Here is a 23,936-nt window from a genome sequence, read left to right as displayed (position 1 = left end):
GAGAGACATGAGGGACACGGAGGACAGGGGGCGCTCCTCATCTGAGGAGGAGGAGGATGATGATGATGGAGCACCTATAGGGTGATTGTGGGTCATTCGGCCCGCCTCGATGCTCACTTCCACCAGTGTGTGGAGCCGCTCCGCCTGCCAGTAGCGCATCCCTATACACATGGCCTTAGTGGCGGCTCCGTGACCAGAACCTGCAGGAGAAACATTTAGAGTCATTTAGAGATCACAAGAGTCATTTACTGATCAGAGGAGTCATTTAGAGATCACAAGAGTCATTTACTGATCAGAGGAGTCATTTAGAGATCACAAGAGTCATTTACTGATCAGAGGAGTCATTTAGAGATCACAAGAGTCATTTACTGATCAGAGGAGTCATTTACTGATCAGAGGAGTCATTTACTGTTCAGAGGAGTCATTTGGAGATCACAGGAGTCATTTACTGTTCAGAGGAGTCATTTGGAGATCACAGGATTCATTTACTGATCAGAGGAGTCATTTAGAGATCACAAGAGTCATTTACAGATCAGAGAAGTTATGAACAGATCAGAGGAGTCATGAACAGATCAAGTGACTCATGAACAGATTAGAGGAGTCATGATCAGTTCAGATGAGTCATTTACAAATTAGAGGAGTTGTGAACTGATCAGAGGAGTCATGAACAATTCAGAGAAGTCATTTATAGTTCAGAGGAGTCATTTACAGTTCACAGGAGTTATGAACAGTTCTGATGAGTCATTTACAGATAAAAAGATTCATAAACTGATCTCAGGAGTCATGAGCAGATCACTTAACTCACAAAACATTGTGTGGAGGTAAACAGCTGAAATATACAGTGTGTGTGTGTGTGTGTGTGTGTGTCTGTACCTTTCTCATTGAAGGGTGTGTGCCAGGCCAGCAGGAAGTTGTGTGGTTTGAGGTGTGCGCACCCCTCCACAGTGCTGGGCTCTGGGACTCGACCCTGCAGACTCACCATGGCCTCCACATAGAGCCGCACCAGCTCACGGTACAGATCCTCTAGACACCAGTAATCTGAGCACACACACACACGCACACGCACACGCACACACACACACACTGATTAGACTGTGTGTGCGAGCTGATTAGGGCTCTGGGGAACTGTTGAAGGCTGAACTGAAGACCCTCCATCAGATGCCGCCATCAATACACACACACACACACACACACGCACACACAGTCTAATCAGTGTGTGTGTGTGTGTGTGTTATATACAGTGTTGTGTGTGTGTGTGTATGGATGTGGAATGTGGATGATAAGCAGCGTTCTGATCCTCCAGTGTCGTCAGCTCCTGTTTAAGGGCACTCGACGGGCAGCATCTGAGCTATGTGTGTGTTGTGGTGTGTGTGTGTGTGCGTGTGTGTGTGTGTGTGTGTGTGTGCTCCTGCTGGATTACAGCATCAGGGGAACAAACTAAAGCTCCGTTATTTACGACGCTCACTGAGATTAGTGTGTGTCACGCCGCATTAGCATGGAAACGGACGACCGTGACCCACAGCTCTATTCTGGGGCCCTTATCAGTGTCTGCGTGTGTGTGTGTGTGTGAGTGTTTGTATGAATATAAGAGTGTGTGTGTGTTGTTTGTATGACTATAAATGTGTGTGTATGAGAGAGTGTGCTTGTGAGTGTATATGTAAGAGTTTGTGACCGTGTGTGTGTGTGTGTGTGTGTGTGTGTGAGAGAGTGTTTATGTATGTGTGTGTATATGTGTGAAAGTGTGTATGTATGTGGGTCAGTGAATGTCAGTGCATGTGTGTGTGTGTGTGTGCGTGTTTGTATGTGTCTGAGAGAGTGTGTGTTGTTTGTGTTACTATAACACTGTGTGTGTGTGTGTGAGAGAGAGAGAGATAACCAAGTTTGTGCGACTAAGAGTGTGTGCATGTGAGTGTTGAATGTGTGTGTGTTGTTTGTATGATTAAGATAGTGTGCGTTTGTGTGTGTGATGGAGAGTGTATGTGTGTGTTTGTGTGACTATAAGTGTGTGTATGCAAGAGTGTGTGCGTGTTAGTGTTTGTAAAAGTGTGTGTCTGTGTGTGTAACAGTGTGCGTGTGTGTGCCTGATAGATTTTTGTGACAATGTGTGAGTGAGTGTGTGTTGTTTGTATGACTATACATGTGTGTATGATACATGCAAAGGAAAGCATCCGCTGTGAAGACAGATGTGTGTGTGTGTGTGTGTGTGTTCTGATGAATTGAGACCGACAGCGAGTCAGTGAGGGATCCAGACTAATTCAGCTCTATTCTCAGCACACACACACACACACATACTCATGCGTCTGGAAACAACACACAACACAACCAGCAGCACTTGAGTGTGTGTGTTTGTGTATATACAGCGTATGTGTATATATATATAGTGCATATCTCTGAGTATATGTGTGTGTTGTGTGTAAATCTCTATGTGTGTGTATGTTTGAGTTTGTGTGTATACATAAGTGCATGCGTATGAGTGTGTGTGTATGTATATATAAGTGTATGTGAGTATATATTAGTGTATTTGTGTGTGTGTATATGAGCATATGTGTGTGTATATGTGTGTGTTTCTCTCACCGGTGATCAGGGCCTCAGCGGTGGTCATGTGCATCAGGGCTCCGTCACTCAGGGGCCAGTGTTCTGCATCCAGTTTAAGGGCCGCGAGTCCCCCGAGGGCCTGGAGCTCCTGCTGGATCTGAGAACCCGAGCTGCAGGTCTGCCAGCGGGAGCCCAGCGCGTCTCCCACCGCTCCCAGAACCATCGCCGCCTGGAACTTCTCCATCAGTGTGTGTGTGACGGAGGCTGACCATCATCTGACCAACACACTCTTATCAGCAGCTCTTTGTGTGGCGATCAGGTGTCTCCTAAAAAGGCAACAGCTGTGGGAGAACGAGAGACTGGGCTGTACTGGAGACCACTGGGTAACACACACACACACACACATATATACACCCATACACACACACACACACACATATATAGTCCATTTCAATGTGGTGATGTCACTGGCCCATGAATGTCTCCATCTTGTTGTCAGACTATTTCATAACTCTTAAAAGAGGGAATTCAATCATAACTCTGTGTTAAAACAGCGCTCATAACATTATTGATCAACATGTGGATTATCTGAAGCTGTAGAAATGAAAACATGTCAAACAGGAAATATGTTAGGACCATTGTTATTGTTTACGTCCATCAAAGTGGTCTATATACCCATACACACGTTTACTTATACACAGGCACACAAACACACACACATATACCCATACACACGTTTACTTATACACAGGCACACAAACACACACATATACCCATACACACATTAAAAACACACTATAGATGTTTCATGCAAATATTTATTCAATTTAAAGTAAACACAGACAATGAAAGAGATCATTAGACAGTTGTTTTAGTAATAATATTTCATTTATTTCGTTCTCATTTATCATTCATTCATTTATTAATCTGGGATCACCACAGTGGAATGAACCGCCAACTTATCCAGCACATTTACCTGTACCTCATGTGTTTACCTGTACCCCGCCAACACGGGGAGAACATGCAAACTCCACACAGAAACACCAACTGACCCAGCCGAGACTCAAACCAGCGACCTTCTTACTGTGAGGCGACAGCACTACCCACTGCGTCGCCCCCATTTACTACTGTTGATAATAATATTTAAAAACACACCAGGTAAAGCACAGTACACATATAGTAAATAATGAGGCGAGAGAATGCAGTGTGTTAAATCCTCTTTATTTACATACACAGCATAACACTGATGTTGAGCTGAACTGCAGACTGTGATGAACGTTACACACACACACACACACACACACACACACACAAGCAGAAACTGTGTTAGAAAATTTCTGAAACAGCACAAAACCAGCCTCAGTGTTCGTCCGTCACGCTGCATTCACACACACTTTGACACGTCGCTCTGTGTTAGTAATGTCGATAACACTACTGTAACAGCACAGGAATAATAACGTGTTAATATGTAAATTAGATGTTAATTTATTATGAGTGAAGGCATGCTCTAATCAGGACACAATATGAGTGAATAATGGCCGGCTTAACTACTGGTTAGTACATGTTTGTTAATTAATGTATTAGTTAGCACTCTAGTTTAAGCTACACGTAACTAACACACACTCATGAGCAGGTGTATGTTTATGCTATGACTTTACTTATAGGGGCACATAATTATTATTAACTCATTAGTAATAACTCATGAACTCCTGTGGTTAAACTGTACTTTCCTATTGCTTTTCAATGTAAAGCATTTAAAGGAGCACATTATTATTATTATTAACTCTTTATTAATAACTTCTGTGTTTAATTGTAATGGTCATGCATGTCAGAGGAGTGTGTGTTGACAATAGAAAGTGTTCAGTCTACATCAATATGACCGTAGGAGTTCATGAGATATTACTAAGGAAAATAATGTGCCTCTTCAAGTAAAGTCATGATATAAACATCCATTAACAGCTCATGTTAGTTGCGTGTAGCTTAAACTAAAGTGTTAATTAATACATTAATTAACAAACATGTGCTATTGCGTAGTAAATCAGCCACTATTCACTCAAACTCATGTAGTAAAGTTAGTTCCTGATTAGCGCACGCCTTAACTCCTCATTAGTTATAATGAGTTCACATATTAGTCCATCGTTATTCCTGTGCTGTTGTTGTAGATCGTTATCATGATGTCTGTTTCGTCCTCTTCACCGCGCTCATTATAGAGTCTGGAGGTTTTCTGCTGTTACGATCGGCCGTGCAAACTCCACAAAGTCATCGATGAGCACCGGCCACGCTCCTACAACACAGCAAAACACCGTCAGTGTTACACTGAGAGGCTTTCAAACCAACCCTGTTCATCTGACATAAGAAATGACCCACTTTAGGAGAAAAAGGGGATTAGTGCTTGTCAAATATGCATTTATTAGGCACAAAACGATGTTAATAAATGTAAATAAGTACACATGTTACTCGCTTTAGAATTGCAGGTACATTTCACGCTTAAACAGGAGTGATATACATGTATAAAGATTAAATAAATGTCTAATTTACAGTAAACTGAATCAATTATAAATGTAATGTAATAATAATGCCAAATATATATAATGTGCATTATTACATATAACATCTAATAATGTAAGAAGTGTAATAATGCATTAATGTTAGAATTAAGATCTGTTCTACTGTAAAATAATGCTTATATGTCATTTTCCTTCAGCTTAGTCCCTTTATTCATCAGGGGTTGCCACAGTGGAATGAACTACCAACTATTCCAGCATAAGTTTTACACAGTGGATGCCCTTCCAGCTACAACCCAGCACTGGGAAACACCCATACACACTAATTCACACACACACACACACACACACACATACACACACACACACACACACACACACACACTCATACACTACGGCTAATTTAGTTGATCAGTTCCCCTATAGCACATGTGTTTGGACTGTGGGGGAAAACCGGAGCACCCGGAGGAAACCCACACCAACACTGGGAGAACATGCAAACTCCACACAGAAACACCAACTGACCCAGCCGAGACTTAAACCAGAGACCTTCTTGCTGTGAGGCCACAGTGCGACACCACTGAGCCACCGTGTCGAAAAATAAGAGAAGATTTATCTTGGAGACAGAAAATATACCCGCAATTCCATATTAGCCATATATATCTGAAACGAGTGCGTGTGTAAGCTCATGCAGTGTATGGGACTGACTGACTGACCCTCCTCGTCGTAGTTTGACATGTCGTCTGCGATCATGTTTCCGAAGTCCAGCAGCAGGTTCCACGTGTCTTTAGGGATGGATTTCTTATGATGCTCCTTTACAGAAACAAGATTAAGCAGAAGGAAAAGCATCATCAGTTCACCTCTCATATAACATTATTCCAGTGTCACATGACTGATGTTTACATCCAGGATATTGCATTAAAACACTAGATAGAGTCGAGACACATGTTCAAAAATAATGCGAATATAATTAAACTGGAGTATTGTTGAACGCTTGATTCTGATTGGCTGATGATCATTCTTAGTTATTAACAGATGAAGGCACAGCTAAAGTAGTTCCGGCAGGTTTAGAGCACATTACAGCTCCATATCACTCCGCTGAATGATCAGAGTTATTTCACAGCAGGAGGAGGAGATGTGGAAGACACTAGTGCTACACACAGGAGACGCTTGAGGAGGACACACACCTGACTAACACACTCACACACACACACACACACCAGCTCAACTGTGGTGCGGCATACTGGCTTTTTGTTGACTATAGAAAAGACCAGTGCACTGTGCTTCTTATGTTGCTAGGTAACCGCTGTATCAATGGTCTTGGTGCTGGAGCGCGTGACATCGGGTGCAGTAGATAAAGGTGTTGTTTACATCCTTCTGCAATGCTCGAGCTACAGTGTGTGTAATATTAAAAGGAGATTTTCCACAGAGCTGCTAACAGACAGCAGGTTCCAGTCATTATAAAGCAGGGTACCAGCAGGAACGTGTTCCACAGGCCCAGAAACTTGAAGCGTCCATTAAGAATGAGGTTCCAGTAGGCCACGGCCATCTCCAGATCTGAGAGACACACACACACAGAAACAAACACACACTGATTATAGATAAACACACAGCTGCACATACACTCAAACAGACCAATAAACACACACACACACACACACACACAAATTATAGACACACAGCTGCACACACACTCAAACAGACCAATAAACACACACACACACAGAAACAAACACACACTGATTATAGACACACACAAACACGCACACACACACTGATTACAGACACACACAAACACACAGCTGCACACATACTCAAACAGACCAAAAAAACACACACACAGATAAACAGACACATGCACACACAAAAACACAGACACACACACACAAACAAACAGACACAAATACACACACACTGTCACAAACATTAAAACATAGACACACACATGCATGCGCACACACATAGACACACACATGCATGCAGACACACACATAAACACACACACACACACACACACGGACACACACACATGCACACACACATGCAGACACACACATAGACACACATGCATGCAGACACACACAGACACACACACATGCACATACACACATGCACACACACATGCATGCAGACACACACACACACGCACATGCAGACACACACATAGACACACACACACACATGCATGCAGACACACATGCATGCACACACACACACACACACACACACACACACACACACACATACAGACACACACATAGACACACACATAGACACACAAACATACAGAAACAGACAGACAAACACACACACAGAAATAGACTAACACACACAAATGCACTTACACAGTCACAAACAAAAAGACATACACATACACACACACACACACACACACACACAGTCACAAACAGACATAGACAGATACGCACACACATAGACAAACATAGACACACACACACAGATGTTCACAGTGGCAGCTGACAGCGCTGACTCTCTCCTGATCTCTCACCTAAACACTTCTGTCCGGGACTCTTGGCGAAGCTGAAGGTGAAGCGGTAGAAGTCTCTGAATTTCCCAGAATCCTTCAGCTCCTGCTCCAGTCTGGGTAAAAGACTCTTCAGCTTCTCTGGAGTGTCACAACTACAGCACAACACACACACACACACACACACACACACACACACACACACACACACACACCGAGTCAAGATCTGCAGGGAAATCACCTCCCCTGTGTGTGTTTGTCTATGTCTTATGTACTTGTGTGTGTTTATGTGTGTGTGTGTGTGTGTTATTAACCCGAGCTCCGTCATGCCGTCCAGGAACTCCTGCCGGCTGAACTCGCACTGCGTCGCGGCTCTGAACTTCCAGGCTACGATGAGGACGCTAACGCTAGCCGGATCCAGCATGAGGTCATCACAGAACTGCTGGATCCCGTCCACACCGATCTTATTCTCATCCTGTGGATCTGCAGAACAGCACAGCTCAGGTAAAACACCACACACACACACACACGCACACACACACACACACACACACACACACACACACACACAGCCAAAGTTTGCAGTTTATCACCTCTGCTTAAATGCATCAATGAGTTTCTCATCCAATCTTCTGACCAATCAAATGCTTTCTAGTGTCTGACATGCCCCGCCCCCTTCTACTCATTGGCTGTTCATTTAATGCACTTGAGCTCAACTGCTCTCACTGACAGAGTTGTTAGAAAAACTAAATTCTATTGGCTGATTTTGAAAGGGGAGGAGCTACTCTATGCCCCGCCCTCTCTTCGTGAGATTTAAATGCAGATTTCAGAGCACTTCACGAACGTCCATGTGCATATAGCCCACAGCTGACCTTTGTAGCGGCTGTAGAGCAGGTCCAGCTTCCTCCGGTCCACTGCTGTTTTCATGGAGTCTCTGAGCTGTTCTGTCTTCAGGCTGCAGTCATGGTGGGTCAGGCAGAATGGATGGTTTATTTCTGCAGCATCAAATGACGGATCTTTAGGAGGACACAGAGAGAATGAGCGACTGTTTATGAACATTAACACAACTCATCAGCACTGCTGTGCACCATCAGTACAGGAGACACAGGAAATAACTATATACTCATGCAGACCTTTACCATGATGCCAGAATAGAGGATCAGTTTCATTTACCTGTCAATACTACTGGGAACTTTAGTCAGGGGGGTTATGAACAATTATTTTTGACTTAAACAAAATAATAATTAATATTAATCAAATATTTAAATATTTTATAATAAAATATTATTATTAATTAATAATAAAATAATTCTTTATAATAATAACTTTTATCTTGCAAAGTTTTTTATTTACAATTTAATTCATTCATTCATTCATAGTCCCTTATTCATCAGGGGTCGCCACAGCAGAATGAACCGCCAACTATTCCAGCATATGTTTTACACAGGATGCCCTTCCAGCTGCAACCTAGTACTGGGAAACACCCATACACACTCATATACTATGACCAATTTAGTTCATCAGTTCCTCTATAGCGCATGTGTTTGGACTGTGGGGGAAACCGGAGCACCCGGAGGAAACCCACACCAACACGGGGAGAACATGCAAACTCCACACAGAAACACACACTGACCCTGCTGAGACTCGAACCAGCGACCTTCTTGCAGTGAGGCCACAGTGCTGAGCCATCGTGTCACCCTATTTACACTTTAATGTTTTCAAATGATTATTTTATTTGATTAATTCTGATTCTCACAGCACTTTTAAGACCACAAATAGTTGAGTTTTGATCTTTAAAAGAATTTTTTGCAATTTTATTCTTGAAATTATATTTTTATCACAGTTTACAAGTCTTTATTTTACATTTTGAGTGAACGTTTCGCTATTCTGTTTGTTTGTTTCTTGAGTTTTCAATCTCAATTGTGAATTTCACATTTTCAGATTGACTTTTTTAATTCTGAGTTTACTGAAGTTGCACTGAAGGAAAATCTGAAGTTTGCATTTTTTTCCTCTAATTTTGAGTTTGCATCTCTCATTGTTTCCCTTTTTTAATGATAACTTTATATCCTGTAAAACTCCTCTAGTGTGAACACGAACAGTAACGTGCACTTGAACTGATCATTACTCAAAACTCTAAGAAGTGATCGTTCAACATATGCATGCATGAATCAGCTGAACAGAGCCTTTACTCAAAGCACATCCACACTGACTGACTGTTCCTGTGTGTTTGGGTTTGATCAATGCTGCCCTCTTCCTTTCTGCCCTACATGAAAATGGGCGTGGTCAAAACAAAGGGGCGTTATCTGGTTTGCTGACGTCAAAGTGAGGGTTAAGGTTACATATGATGGATCATAGCATGATTTAGAAACACCCACCAGTTTGAAAACGCCCACAAATTCAGAAGCATCATGTACGCATGCGCGGCACTGCTTTCAGAGGAGTTGTAGTTTCAACACACATGCGGCTGTTCAAGTTCATTTCGACGGAAGACGGTGGACGATTTCAATCAATTCAAAACTTCTAATTTTTCGCTTCACGTGAGTTTTATATGTTTACAGTCAAACTCAATGACTCAGCTGATCAGCCTCGGTTATGTGAGTGCGGGAATAGGAACTACATTTCCCAGAATGCCCGGTCGATTGTTTTGATTCAGTCGATCAGTGTCAGAAATAATAATATAAACATGAAATAAAACAGCTGACAGTAGCCGCTTAGAAAGTCACACACACGGAACTGGCGCTCGTCTATTTTCCGCGAGCTTCACAGCGGTTTAACGGAGAATGATCGGCTCCGGTGAGTCTGTCAGGAGGCGAGCCCGCGAAACTCGTCCGTAAACACTCATCATCTTCATCTTCATCATTATGTATCTCGGTTACCTGCTCCTGCTCCGGTTGTCTCTCTCTACGGTTGTTTCTCTCCGAGCAGCGGGTCTCCGTTTCTCTCGTTCTCCGGTTCGGGAGTCGCGGTGTGTGACGTCACAAGAGCGCGATTGTTTCCTCGGTGTTTTTTCACTGACTAGTTCCTCCAGTTCGCCTCTCCGCACTGAGCAGGTATGAGAGACTCCTGTTTTCTCCATTATTATACTGCAGAATGTCGTGTAGCAGATGCTCTTTAAACGGCCCTGAAGGTGAATTTGTCCTCAGTAAAATAATCTGCGATCTTCAGCGTTTGATTAGATCATAATTCTGCATTAATCTGACTTAATGACAGTGATATACATATATAATGGAGGAGTGTGTTGTCATGGGTTGGTTAGTTTGGTGTCAATTGATTCTTAATGTTAAGCAGTACTGCTTCACTTCTGTATCATATTACATGCAGTTAATTTGAAATATGGAGTGTATCCTTAGTTATATTTATGATAGTTATTAATACTGAAGGCTGTTTAATTTAATGAAGGTAACCATGGCATCACTTCCCTGACATTGACACTCGACACTGCTCATTAATTATGAGTTCATTCATAACTTCTGCTCACAGCTCCTCCCACTTCCACTAAAGCAAATTATTAACTTATTAACTAATTATTATTAAAGTAAATTATTATGTATATGTATGTGTATGTATGTATGTATGTACGTAAGTATGTATGCATGTATGTATGTACGTACGTACGTACTCCTATGGGTATAAATAATTTCATGTTTAATTATATCTCAATAAACCTGGAATTATTTATACCCATGGTAGAATGTACATGCATACACACATAAACATATAATCATGCACACTATGTATTTTATAATTACATGGGCTGTGCGATATGTTAAATAATAAAGGTGCCAGTGTAAAAACTTTAATGTGCATTATATTTATAATTTTGTTATTTTATAATTTTTAATTTTGATTACAGAATATACCCATGCCTGACTGTCTTTTTGTACCATTTTATTTGACAATAAATCATATGAATGGAGCATTGTATTTTGAGTAAAATGACTATATCTATAATGAGGCTATAGACCATTTTGAGGGATGTAAACAAAAACAATGGTCCCACCGAACTTCTTGTTTTACATTTTTTTATTTTATCACTTCAGAGAATCCAAAAAGAGCCACATATTGATGAATAATGTTATGATAGCCGTTTTAACATTAAGTTATGATTGAATCGCCTCTTGGTACAGTTATGAAATCGTTTGACAACAAGCAGGAAGTGTTCACGGGCCGATCATATAACCACATTAATATGGTCTATAGGGTATATTTTTTCCATTCTGTTTCTTTTTGGGATTATACATTTTGTCTCTTATTTCCTATTTATTGTTTCATTTCTTCATTTATTTTAATTGTGTGTATATGGCTAAATTAATGAAATTTAGTTATTTCTGATGTAATGTGTTTCCTTAAAATATATACAGCCGTCAAGCTTCATTACCCGATAATTCAATGTCAATCTATATTGTCTTTAACCGTAATGACTGATTTCATAGATTATGGTTTTTATAACAAAGTAAGCAGAAAATGCACTGAAAACATACAGAAATGTCTAATTTAAAGTGCTGTTAATGTGCTACTGAAAATGACTGTGAAATAGACTAATCTTTCAATAATTTTCCCACAGAAATGCCTAAATAGCTGTACTTTTCTTCTGATAGTCTGGCATGACATTGACCCTGTTATGCCACATTCTAGTATTTGCATCTCACTGCTAGTCTGAGCTCCAGCAGTGTTGTTTTCTGCACACACACCTTTACACTGACGCACTGTTGAGGAAACACTGCTGGATATCAGTGTACGTCAGGGACATTAACCTGTATTTAGTTGTAGGATGTAGGTGTGACGGCAGCTAAACACACTGTGGGTTGTTTGTCTAGTTAGAGACACACCTAAACAAGCTCAAACTGACACACTTTCAGACTCAGGAGTGTGTTGTGTTCATAAGTCAGGTGATTTCTCCAGCTCTAATTTCTTCATACCATTAATAACATGAAGCTGCATGATGGTATAGTAATGATATAGATCTGTGCTGTGTGTGTGTGCAGTGTGCGGGATGCGAGCTCTGTGTGCAGTGCTGTGCCTGGGCCTGGTGGTGGCGCTGCAGCAGAAGCCGCTCCACAGATCCGTCCATGGGCAGCAGTGGGTGTCGGAGAACTGCCGGCGGCTCTCCACGCTGCTGCGGCAGAAGCAGTCGGCGGTGCGGAGGCTGGACACGGCGGCGGCGGCTCTACAACGAAACCAGGAGCTGGCGGCGGCCGAGAAGCTGTTCCGCATCCACACGCTGGAGGTGTTTGAGCGCGAGCTGAACGAGAGCGAGAGATCCCTGTTCCAGGCCCTGGAGGGACTGCAGCGCGTGCTGAAGGGGAACCTCAGAGACGTGGTGAACATGAAGGAGAGCAGCAGACAGCGGCTGGAGGCACTCAGAGAAGCGGCCATCAAGGTCTGTATCACACCTGCTCTTCAATCAATCCTGAGCTTCGTTTTTAACAGCAGATGGCGCTCTAGGCTAGTTTGAACACAGACAGTGCTCTAGGCTAGTTTTAACAGCAGATGGCACTCTAGGCTAGTTTTAACAGCAGACGGTGCTCTAGGCTAGTTTTAACTGCAGATGGCGCTCTAGGCTACTTTTAACAGCAGACAGCGCTCTAGGCTAGTTTTAACTGCAGACGGCGCTCTAGGCTAGTTTTAACAGCAGACGACGCTCTAGGCTAGTTTTAACAGCAGACAGCGCTCTAGGCTAGTTTTAACAGCAGACGGCGCTCTAGGCTAGTTTTAACAGCAGACGCTGCTCTAGGCTAGTTTTAACAGCAGACAGCGCTCTAGGCTAGTTTTAACAGCAGACGGCGCTCTAGGCTAGTTTTAACAGCAGACGGCGCTCTAGGCGAGTTTTAACAACAGACAACGCTCTAGGCTAGTTTTAACAGCAGACGGCGCTCTAGGCTAGTTTTAACAGCAGACGGCACTCTAGGCTAATGGCATTCTAGGCAAGTTTTAACAGCAGATGGTGGTCTACACTTGTGTTTAATAGCAGATGCCTCTCTAGGCTAAATTTCAACAGCAGATGACGCTCTAGGCTAGTTTTAACAGCAGACGGCGTCCTAGGCAAGTTTTAACAGCAGATGGCGCTCTAGGCTAGTCTTTAACAGCAGATGGTGGTCTACGCTTGTGTTTAATAGCAGATGGCACTCTAGGCTAGTTTTACCAGCAGACGGCGCTCTAGGCTAGTTTTAACAGCAGACAACGCTCTAGGCTAGTTTTAACAGCAGACGGCGCTCTAGGCTAGATTTAACAGCAGACGGCGCTCTAGGCTAGTTTTAACAGCAGATAGTGCTCTAGGCTAGTTTTAACAGCAGACGACGCTCTAGGCTAGTTTTAACTGCAGATGGCGCTTTAGGTTACTTTTAACAGCAGACAGCGCTCTAGGCTAGTTTTAACTGCAGATGGCGCTCTAGGCTAGTTTTAACAGCAGACGACGCTCTAGGCTAGTTTTAACTGCAGACAGCGCTCTAGGCTAGTTTTAACAGCAGATGGTGCTCTAGGCTAGTTTTAACAGCAGATGGCGCTCTAGGCTAGTTTGAACAGCAGACAGTGCTCTAGGCTAGTTTTAACAGCAGATGGCACTCTAGGCTAGTTTTACCAGCAGACGGTGCTCTAGGCTAGTTTATAACAGCAGACAGCACTCTAGGCTAGTTTTAACAGCAGATGGTGCTCTAGGCTAGTTTTAACAGCAGACGACGCTCTAGGCTAGTTTTAACAGCAGATGACGCTCTAGGCTAGTTTTAACTGCAGATGGCGCTCTAGGCTACTTTTAACAGCAGACAGCGCTCTAGGCTAGTTTTAACTGCAGACGGCGCTCTAGGCTAGTTTTAACAGCAGACGACGCTCTAGGCTAGTTTTAACAGCAGACAGCGCTCTAGGCTAGTTTTAACAGCAGACGGCGCTCTAGGCTAGTTTTAACAGCAGACAGCGCTCTAGGCTAGTTTTAACAGCAGACAGCGCTCTAAGCCAGGCTAGTTTTAACAGCAGACGGCGCTCTAGGCGAGTTTTAACAACAGACAACGCTCTAGGCTAGTTTTAACAGCAGACAGCGCTCTAAGCCAGGCTAGTTTTAACAGCAGACGGCGCTCTAGGCGAGTTTTAACAACAGACAACGCTCTAGGCTAGTTTTAACAGCAGACGGCGCTCTAGGCTAGTTTTAACAGCAGACGGCGCTCTAGGCTAGTTTTAACAGCAGACGTCGCTCTAGGCTAGTTTTAACAGCAGACGGCACTCTAGGCTAATGGCATTCTAGGCAAGTTTTAACAGCAGATGGTGGTCTACACTTGTGTTTAATAGCAGATGCCTCTCTAGGCTAAATTTTAACAGCAGATGACGCTCTAGGCTAGTTTTAACAGCAGACGGCGTTCTAGGCAAGTTTTAACAGCAGATGGCGCTCTAGGCTAGTCTTTAACAGCAGATGGTGGTCTACGCTTGTGTTTAATAGCAGATGCCTCTCTAGGCTAAATTTTAACAGCAGACGGTGCTCTAGGCTAGTTTTAACAGCAGACAACGCTCTAGGCTAGTTTTAACAGCAGACGGCGCTCTAGGCTAGTTTTAACAGCAGACGGCGCTCTAGGCTAGTTTTAACAGCAGATGGTGCTCTAGGCTAGTTTTAACAGCAGACGACGCTCTAGGCTAGTTTTAACTGCAGATGGCGCTTTAGGTTACTTTTAACAGCAGACAGCGCTCTAGGCTAGTTTTAACTGCAGACGGCGCTCTAGGCTAGTTTTAACAGCAGACGACGCTCTAGGCTAGTTTTAACAGCAGACGACGCTCTAGGCTAGTTTTAATTGCAGACGGCGCTCTAGGCTAGTTTTAATAGCAGACGCTGCTCTAGGCTAGTTTTAACAGCAAACGGCGCTCTTGGCTAGTTTTAATTGCAGATGGTGCTCTAGGCTAGTTTTAACTGCAGATGGTGCTCTAGGCTAGTTTTAACAGCAAACGGCGCTCTAGGCTAGTTTCAACTGCAGACGGCGCTCTAGGTTAGTTTTAACTGCAGTTGGCGCTCTAGGCTAGTTTTAACAGCAGACGGCACTCTAGGCTAGTTTTAACAGCAGACAGCGCTCTAGGCTAGTTTTAACAGCAGACGTCGCTCTAGGGTAGTTTTAACAGCAGACGGCACTGTAGGCTAATGGCATTCTAGGCAAGTTTTAACAGCAGATGGTGGTCTACACTTGTGTTTAATAGCAGATGCCTCTCTAGGCTAAATTTTAACAGCAGATGACGCTTTAGGCTAGTTTTAACAGCAGACGGCGCTCTAGGCTAATGGCATTCTAGGCAAGTTTTAACAGCAGATGGCGCTCTAGGCTAGTCTTTAACAGCAGATGGTGGTCTACGCTTGTGTTTAATAGCAGATGCCTCTCTAGGCTAAATTTTAACAGCAGACGGCGCTCTAGGCTAGTTTTAACAGCAGACAGCGCTCTAGGCTAGTTTTAACAGCAGATGGCGCTCTTGGCTAGTCTTTAACAGCAGATGGTGGTCTATGCTTGTGTTTAATTGCAGATGCCTCTCTAGGCTAAATTTTAACAGCAGATGGCGCACTAGGCTAGTTTTTAAGCCTTTACTGCTGATTGGTATCAAATGTGTTTTGAAATTTGGTCTGACACTGTAGTCAAAAGCATTTTTCAGATATTGCACTGTTAAGAAATGAATGAGATTGTGACTAAATAAAAACCTTGAGCTCAAATATACACAGACACGAGCTGAAAGATGCCAGAGTCTTGGTTTTGATGGACAGTAAATGTCCTGTGTGCTGTCTGACCGGTGTGAGTGTGTGTTTACAGGAGGAGCAGGAGTACATCGAGCTGGTGGCGGCAGAGAAACACCAGCAGGAGGTGCTGAAAGTGGCACAAGATCGAAACAAAACCCTGTCAGTGCTGGACGAGATCCTGGAGGATGTGAGGAAGGCTGCAGACCGCCTGGAGGAGGACATCGAGGAGCACGCCTTCGACAACAACAAACAGGTGCACAAACACAGCTGTAGCCCTGCCCTAAAGCGCTGATAGCCCCACCCTAAAGCACTGATAGTTCCTCCCTAAAACACTGATAGCCCCACCCTAAAGCACCGATAGCTCCTCCCTAAAGCACAGATAGCTCCTTCCTAAAGCACCGATAGCTCCTCCCCAAAGCACCGATAACACCACCCTAAAGCACTGATAGCCCCATCCTAAAGCACCGATAGCTCCTCCCTAAAGCACTGATAGCTCCTCCCTAAAGCACCGATAGCTTCTCCCTAAAGCACCGATAGCTCCTCCCTAAAGCACTGATAGCTCCTCCCTAAAGCACTGATAGCTCCTCCCTAAAGCACTGATAGCTCCTCCCTAAAGCACTGATAGCTCCTCCCTAAAGCACTGATAGCTCCTCCCTAAAGCACCGATAGCTCCTCCCTAAAGCACCGATAGCTCCTCCCTAAACCACCGATAGCTCCCCCCTAAAGCACAGATAGCTCCTCCCTAAAGCACCGATAGCTCCTCCCCAAAGCACCGATAGCTCCTCCCCAAAGCACCGATAACACCACCCTAAAGCACTGATAGCTCCTCCCTAAAGCACTGATAGCTCCTCCCTAAAGCACTGATAGCTCCTCCCTAAAGCACTGATAGCTCCTCCCTAAAGCACTGATAGCTCCTCCCTAAAGCACCGATAGCTCCCCCCTAAAGCACAGATAGCTCCTCCCTAAAGCACTGATAGCTCCTCCCTAAAGCACTGATAGCTCCTCCCTAAAGCACCGATAGCTCCTCCCTAAAGCACCGATAGCTCCTCCCCAAAGCACCGATAACACCACCCTAAAGCACTGATAGCTCCTCCCTAAAGCACTGATAGCTCCTCCCTAAAGCACCGATAGCTCCCCCCTAAAGCACAGATAGCTCCTCCCTAAAGCACTGACAGCTCCTCCCTAAAGCACCGACAGCTCCTCCCTAAAGCACCGACAGCTCCTCCCTAAAGCACTGATAGCTCCTCCCTAAAGCACCGATAGCTCCTCCCTAAAGCACTGATAGCCCCGCCCTAAAGAGTTAACTGATCAGTGCTGATGCTGTGTGCAGATGAAGGGTGTGAATGTGGAGGCAGTGCTGCGAGTGGAGGAGGATGAGGAGGACGGGAAGAGGAAGAACGACTCCAGGCCGGAGGTCCAGGGCAACCTAGGGCTCAGCATGCTGATCGACTCGCAGAATAACCAGTATGTGCTGACCAAACCACGGGACGCCACCATCCCCCGCGCCGACCACCACTTCATCAAGGTCAGCAGACCACCTCTGACCTCTGACCTCTGACCTCTGAGTCGCTCAGCTGAACGTTTATTTTGTGTTATTCCAGTATTTTATAATCAATGTGCTGTGCACTGTTATTGAACTGAACTGTGTGTGTGTGTGTTTGTGTTTGCGCAGGATGTGGTGTGTGTGGTGATGCTGTCTCTGCCGTGTGGTTGGCTCTGTACACTGATGGGTCTCCCGCCCATGTTCGGCTACATCATCTGTGGTGTTCTGCTCGGCCCTTCAGGACTCAACAGCATCAAAGTGAGTAAAGCTACACACACACACACACACACACACACACACACACACACACACACACAGTAAACTGTGCTCCTCTGCAGTCGATGGTGCAGGTGGAGACGCTGGGAGAGCTGGGTGTGTTCTTCACACTCTTCGTGGTGGGTCTGGAGTTCTCTCCCGAACGCCTCCACAAGGTAAAGACCCGTCCATCATCACCAACACTGAAGATGCTGGAGTTTTTGATGATGACTGTGTGTGTGTGTGTGTGTGTGTGTGTGTGTGTGTGTGTGTGTGTGTGTGTGCAGGTGTGGAGGATCTCTCTGCAGGGCTCTGTGTATCTCAGTCTGCTGATGGTGTGTGTGGGGCTGATCTGGGGTCAGCTGCTGGGTCTGCAGCCCACACAGACACTCTTCATCTGCAGCTGTCTGTCCCTGTCCAGCACTCCACTGGTGTCCCGCTTCCTGAGCGGAGCGTCCCGAGAGGCTAAAGAAGGTGAGGAGCACACACACACCCTGCAGCCCAAGAGCGGTCCCTCACTGAAGCTGAGCAGGGCTGAGTCTGGTCAGTGTCTGGATGGGAGACCACATGGGAACACTAGGCTGCTGTTGGAAGTGGTGTTGGTGAGGCCAGCAGGGGGCGCTCAACCTGCCGTCTGTGTGAGTCCTAATGCTCCAGCATATGTGTGTGTGTGTGTGTGTGTGTGCAGGTGAGCTGGACTACAGCAGTGTGTTGCTGGGGATGCTGGTGATGCAGGATGTTCAGCTCGGCCTCTTCATTGCTGTGATGCCCACATTAATCCATGGAGGTGATGGAGAAGTGGACAGGTGAATCTACACCTCTGACACATGTCTGATGATTAACTATCAATAAAAACGTTCACAGATGAAAATAATCTCCGAAAGAGCCGTGATTAAAGCAGAACCATCAGCTTTAAAGCATCCGGACTGTTCTCAGCGCTGTTAATGTGTCCTGATCATCAACTCTTCATCATATACTGACCTCTGAAGGACTCTTTGAGGACTGGAGTGTGTGTGTAACTGTCTGTCTGTGTGTGTGTGTGTGAGTGTTGTGCTGGCGGCGCTGCAGGTGCTGGTTCTGCTGGCTCGGGTTCTGGTGTCTCTTGCCGCTGTGGTTCTCCTCTGCTGGATCCTGCGCTCGCATCTGATTGGTCCGTTCTACAGGAAGCTGCACGCCGAAAGCAAAGGAAACAAGGAGATTGTGGTGCTGGGGACCAGTGCGTTTGTGTTCATGATGCTGACGGTGAGGGAGTGTGTGTGAGAGACAGAGAGAGAGCATGTGAGTGAATGAGTGAGAGAGAGAGTGTGCCCCCCCCTTGAATTATTATTCTTGTTTAAATATTTTCCAAATGATGTTTCTCAGATTCAGGAAATGTTGACAGTATGTCTGATAATATTTGTTCTTCTGGAGAAAGTCTTATTTGTTTTATTTCAGCTAGAATAAAAGCAGTTTTTAATTGTTTAAACACCATGTTAAGGTCAATATTATTAGCCCCTAATATTTATTTTCGATAGTCTCCAGAACAAACCATCATTATACAATAACTTGCCTAATTATCCTAACCTGCCTAGTTAACCTAATTAACCTAGTTAAGCCTTTAAAGTCACTGTAAGCTGTATAGAAGTGTCTTGAAGAATATCTAGTCTAATATTATTTACTGTCATCATGACAAAGAGAAAATAAATCAGTTATTAGAGATGAGTTATTAACACTATTATGATTAGAGATGTGTTGGAGAAATCTGCTCTCTGTTAAACAGAAATTGGGGACAAAATTAATCAGGGGGGCTAATAATTCTGACTGAATTGTATGTGTGTGAGAGAGCATGTGTGTATTCTCTGATCTAACCCTGTGGTCTCCCTCAGCTGACGGAGTTCATGGACGTGTCGATGGAGCTGGGTTGTTTTCTGGCCGGAGCGCTGCTGTCCTCTCAGGGTCACATGGTCACGGCAGAGGTCATGACCTGCGCTGAACCCATCCGAGACTTCCTGGCCATCATCTTCTTCGCTTCCATTGGTCAGTCCTGAAGACCTGATTATGGCTTTATTTTGTGTTTATTAATACAGAACCAGAATATGAACAAATTCTGAACATGGTTATTAATGCAGAGAAGTCAATAAGAAGACAGTAGAGTCGTAATAATAATAATGTACTTTAATATAGCACGTTTAAAACTTAATTCAACACATAATTAGATGTCTTTTATGCATCTTTAAGGTTTATTAGACAGATAAGGGGTTGAATATCCCTGATTCAGCTCCTCTGTGTCCAGCAGTGATTCAGTCTTCAGTGTAGCAGAATTGATTTGAAGCCGCACTTCTTGATCAGCTTCACTATTTCTGCTCAGGGCTTCACGTGTTCCCGACCTTCGTCCTGTATGAGCTGACCATCCTGCTGGTGCTGACCTTCTCTCTGGTCATCATGAAGGTCAGTCGCTGGGCTTACATACACTTGTTTTTATGCACATTTTGGATTATTGCATAAAAAATGCCTGATGGAAACGCCAAGATGCACATCAGTTTAGAAACTGATGTAGTTTAACTGAGCAGGATAAACTTTATATTTGATGATGCACATAAACCACAATAGAAAGAGATTTGGTGAGTAAAGAGCTTCATCAGTGTGTGTGTGATGTGCTGTAGATTATGTAAAAGATCAAATCCGACATAGCCGTTCACACTGCGGTCGCATTGCAAAACATCAGATCTGTGTCTGATTTAAGACTACATGTGAAAGTGCACAGATCTGAAGTGAAAAGATCAGACTCCATGCTGTTTGGGCTGATCACACTGTTAAGACAAAAACAGATCTAAATAGAGCTAGGCACATCTTTAAATTGGCCAGCACACCAATAAAAATAAGTCTTTCTTAACAAATTAAGTTAAAATGAATTATGACTGGTATTTGGCTTTTCCCAGAGATGGGTTGCGGCTGGAAGGGCTGAAAAATGTGCTGGATAAGTTGGTGGTTCATTCCACTGTGGCGACCCCGTATTAATTAAGGGACTAAGCTGAAAAGAAAATGAATGAATGAGTGAATGAATAATATTTGCCAATAATGAAATTAAGATAAAGGCTCTGCAGGATTTGTTTCATCTCTTCTCTTCACTGTCTGGCATTAAGGTGACGGTGAAGCTGAATAATAAAAGCTTAATGAAACATTAGTCTATATACTCGGACTACATTATGATCTTTATGGTTTAATTAATATTTAGTTATAATTTGATAATCCTATATTCACCAAGGCTCCGTGTTTTTGTGGAGGATCATTGTTGAATGCACTGTAGACGGCTATAGTGCAGTCCTGCGCTCACTGAGCGGCACTGAACACCCTTGCTCTGCTGCTGGCCGGGATGCACACTGTTCTGGCTAACTTTGCAAGGTTTGGGTATGATTGTTTGTTCGTCTTCTACCAGCCAAGATCATCCATTTCATTTTCCATGACAGCAGTTTCAATGTAGCGAGTGGCCTTGTCATCTTCCCTGTCAGCTCGCTGTACATTACTATTTAGCGCTCTACTGTAATACGCAGTGTATGAGCGACCACTGAAATACCTTGGCGGCTAGAATGACCGTTCTTTCTGAACTGGCGGCTGGCCTGACCGCAGTCAGAATTCGCTCCATTTGACTTCTCCGTCATCGTTTGGGACTAGATTTTAATGTTGGAACAAATTATTTGATTTCTTTCTCACACTAATAGAAATGCATCACATGATTGTTTATTTACTGCACAAACCTAAGCCCAGTCTGACCCCATATAAATGAAATTAAGCCGTCGGGTTCAGGCAAAGATCTTCAGCTCTACAGCGCGTTCATTGCGTTTGGTCTTCTGAGGCGCAGCTCATTTATTAGAGGAGAACCAACACCACAGTGGAGAATCCTAACAGTGCAGCAGACTCCACTTCTCTCAGTGATATGTCTGACCGTGCAGCAGGAGCTGAGGAGGTGATTCTCTTGTTTCTGATTGGATGGAAACGCTGCTTTATTCACTAGTGTTTCATGCGATACTCCAGTTTTGTGCATAAATCTAATTCGCCTCTTGAATGTAAACACAGTGAGTGTTGTGTTCATCTGAACCTGTTTTCTCTGCTCTGCTCAGTTCATGATAGCGGTGGCAGTTCTGTCAGCTCTTCTTCCTCCGGGGTCGAGGCACATCCGCTGGCTGGTGTCGGCCGGTCTGGCGCAGGTCAGCGAGTTCTCCTTCGTGTTGGGCAGTCGAGCTCGGCGGGCCGGCATCATCTCCAGAGAGGTCAGTCATCTCATGACACATTCAGGATGGACACTGTTTACATTTAGTCAATGAGCAGACGCTTCAGTTCAAAGCTGCTTACAATTGAGGAGGCATTCAACAAGAAGAGGCTATACACACAACGAGAGCTGATTACACAGGGTGTTCAGAGAATTAAATGCTAGACTAAGGAGAGGGAAATGCTTATATATATATAGATAGATAGATAGATAGATAGATAGATAGATAGATAGATAGATAGATAGATAGATAGATAGATAGATAGATAGATAGATAGATAGATATAGATGTGGTGGCTCAGTGGTTAGCACTGTCATCTTACAGCAAGAAGGTCGCTGGTTCGAGTCCCGGCTGGGTCAGTTGGTGTTTCTGTGTGGAGTTTGCATGTTCTCCCCGTGTTGGTGTGGGTTTCCTCTGTGTGCTCCGGTTTCTCCCACAGTCCAAACACATGCGCTATAGGGGAACTGAGGAACTAAATTCTTTTGAAATAAGCCCAATCTCATTTGCATTTAAAGTGACAGTCACCAAAACACCACAGTTAGGATCAAAGCCTGAAAGGGTCAGTTTCAGAGAGACAGAGAACATTATCTGTGTGCTATTCTCGGCTCAAACACACACACACACACACACACACACACACATGAGAGACACTGCTGTTTTGCACTGCTGATGTGTCCGCTGTCAAGATTCTTCATCTGTGTGTGTGTGTGTGTGTGTGTGTTGCTCAGGTGTATCTGCTGGTGTTGAGCGTCACCACACTGAGTCTCCTGCTGGCTCCAGTGTTATGGAGAGCTGCTACGATGCGATGCGTGCCCCGCGGAGAGAGGAAACGCACACCTGAACACGAGAAACCTGCGCTCAGTCTGTCCTGATGCACACACAAATACAGCTACAGTCTCACATTAATGCATCATATTGATGAGAAACAGTGAGATGAGACAGATAAACACACACAACATTCATTACACTAAAGGGCACGACTGGCGAATGCAAGGCTTCAGTGTTGATCAGATCACTGCACTGTAAGAGACCCATACATTTGCAGCTTTCTCTATTTCCTGATTTTTATTTATTTGTTTTTCCCTGTTTATTTCTGCTTTTTAATTGCATTATGGGACTTTAATCTTTCTTTCAACAGCTTTTCAGCACATGTAATAGTCTGCAGTGCTGTGTAGTGTGTGTGTTGGTGTTGTATATTACACTGCAAACGTCTTGTAATAAACTGCAGCACATGTTCTGTTATTCTACACACCTATATTTTTCTATTTCTTATACATTATATTATTTCAAACGACTAAAATGTCAGTAAAAGTCACTTTATTAAAGTGTAGAGTTGAATTTTCAACATCAGAAGTGGACAGAGCAGAGATCAACATCCCATAATGCAATTCACCACCGCAAATAAACACAAAACACACACACTGCTCATTAACAGATATTATTCTAGTGTGTGTCTGTTATAATGTAATATATAAATATGACCAAATGTTATTTATTTGTGTATTATGTGCCTTTAACATGAGTGAATGTGATGTAAATCGGAGTGTCGGAGGTGAGAAAAGAGTTTGCACTGCAGATGTTCAGTCTGTTTCCTTCATTTGATCATGTATTGTTTTCTAAATATATGAGTTGGCAGTTCTTAACACGACTCTTATAAATTATGCAATAGTCTGAATCA

At 43.8% G+C, this 23,936-nt stretch overlaps 3 protein-coding genes across 5 annotated transcripts in view; 1 reads left to right on the top strand and 2 right to left on the bottom strand.

Annotated features, from left to right (window-relative positions):
* Positions 1-2,899, bottom strand: part of adprhl1 (ADP-ribosylhydrolase like 1) — a 6,281-nt gene extending 3,382 nt beyond the window's left edge. The window contains exons 1-3 of the mRNA XM_056453066.1: positions 2,575-2,899; positions 874-1,038; positions 75-200 (exon numbers count right to left, since the gene is read on the bottom strand). Coding sequence (XP_056309041.1) covers positions 75-200; positions 874-1,038; positions 2,575-2,779 — 496 coding nt within the window. The 5' untranslated portion in view covers positions 2,780-2,899. The remainder of the gene's footprint in view (positions 1-74; positions 201-873; positions 1,039-2,574) is intronic.
* An 841-nt stretch (positions 2,900-3,740) lies between these two features.
* dcun1d2b (DCN1, defective in cullin neddylation 1, domain containing 2b) lies at positions 3,741-10,503 on the bottom strand. Of its 2 annotated transcripts, none has more exons than XM_056464149.1 (7): positions 10,401-10,503; positions 8,397-8,540; positions 7,839-8,007; positions 7,549-7,679; positions 6,514-6,596; positions 5,756-5,852; positions 3,741-4,819 (listed from the first exon to the last, which is right to left on the bottom strand). In XM_056464149.1, the coding sequence occupies exons 2-7, from the start codon at positions 8,449-8,451 to the stop codon at positions 4,740-4,742; spliced, it is 615 nt and encodes a 204-aa protein (XP_056320124.1). In that variant the 5' UTR covers positions 8,452-8,540; positions 10,401-10,503; the 3' UTR covers positions 3,741-4,739. The 2 variants fall into 2 exon arrangements, with proteins under 2 accessions (XP_056320124.1, XP_056320131.1); XM_056464156.1 differs by having other exon boundaries at positions 8,397-8,519; positions 10,401-10,487.
* Positions 9,955-23,936, top strand: tmco3 (transmembrane and coiled-coil domains 3). 2 transcript variants are annotated; one of them, XM_056464135.1, is made up of 13 exons: positions 9,955-10,061; positions 12,510-12,904; positions 16,287-16,466; positions 17,544-17,738; positions 17,886-18,014; positions 18,095-18,187; positions 18,299-18,485; positions 18,700-18,817; positions 19,058-19,253; positions 19,877-20,027; positions 20,359-20,438; positions 22,109-22,258; positions 22,987-23,936. In XM_056464135.1, the coding sequence occupies exons 2-13, from the start codon at positions 12,518-12,520 to the stop codon at positions 23,128-23,130; spliced, it is 2,010 nt and encodes a 669-aa protein (XP_056320110.1). In that variant the 5' UTR covers positions 9,955-10,061; positions 12,510-12,517; the 3' UTR covers positions 23,131-23,936. The 2 variants fall into 2 exon arrangements, with proteins under 2 accessions (XP_056320110.1, XP_056320102.1); XM_056464127.1 differs by lacking the exon at positions 9,955-10,061 and adding an exon at positions 10,502-10,574.

Source organism: Danio aesculapii, chromosome 1 (genome assembly GCF_903798145.1).
Source record: "Danio aesculapii chromosome 1, fDanAes4.1, whole genome shotgun sequence".
Lineage (NCBI taxonomy): Eukaryota > Metazoa > Chordata > Actinopteri > Cypriniformes > Danionidae > Danio > Danio aesculapii.
Note: the sequence above shows the minus strand (reverse complement) of the source record. Positions and strands in the feature narration are given on the sequence as shown.

Coding starts and splice junctions, on each gene's coding strand:
- dcun1d2b (XM_056464149.1), bottom strand. CDS start 8,451: ATGAAAACAGCAGTGGACCGGAGGAAGCTGGACCTGCTCTACAGCCGC. Junction 8,008..8,396: donor GCTCTACAGCCGCTACAAAG/GTCAGCTGTGGG, acceptor GCTGTTCTGCAG/ATCCACAGGATGAGAATAAG. Junction 4,820..5,755: donor GTCAAACTACGACGAGGAGG/GTCAGTCAGTCA, acceptor GCTGTGTTGTAG/GAGCGTGGCCGGTGCTCATC.
- tmco3 (XM_056464135.1), top strand. CDS start 12,518: ATGCGAGCTCTGTGTGCAGTGCTGTGCCTGGGCCTGGTGGTGGCGCTG. Junction 17,739..17,885: donor CCGACCACCACTTCATCAAG/GTCAGCAGACCA, acceptor GTGTTTGCGCAG/GATGTGGTGTGTGTGGTGAT. Junction 22,259..22,986: donor CCGGCATCATCTCCAGAGAG/GTCAGTCATCTC, acceptor TGTGTTGCTCAG/GTGTATCTGCTGGTGTTGAG.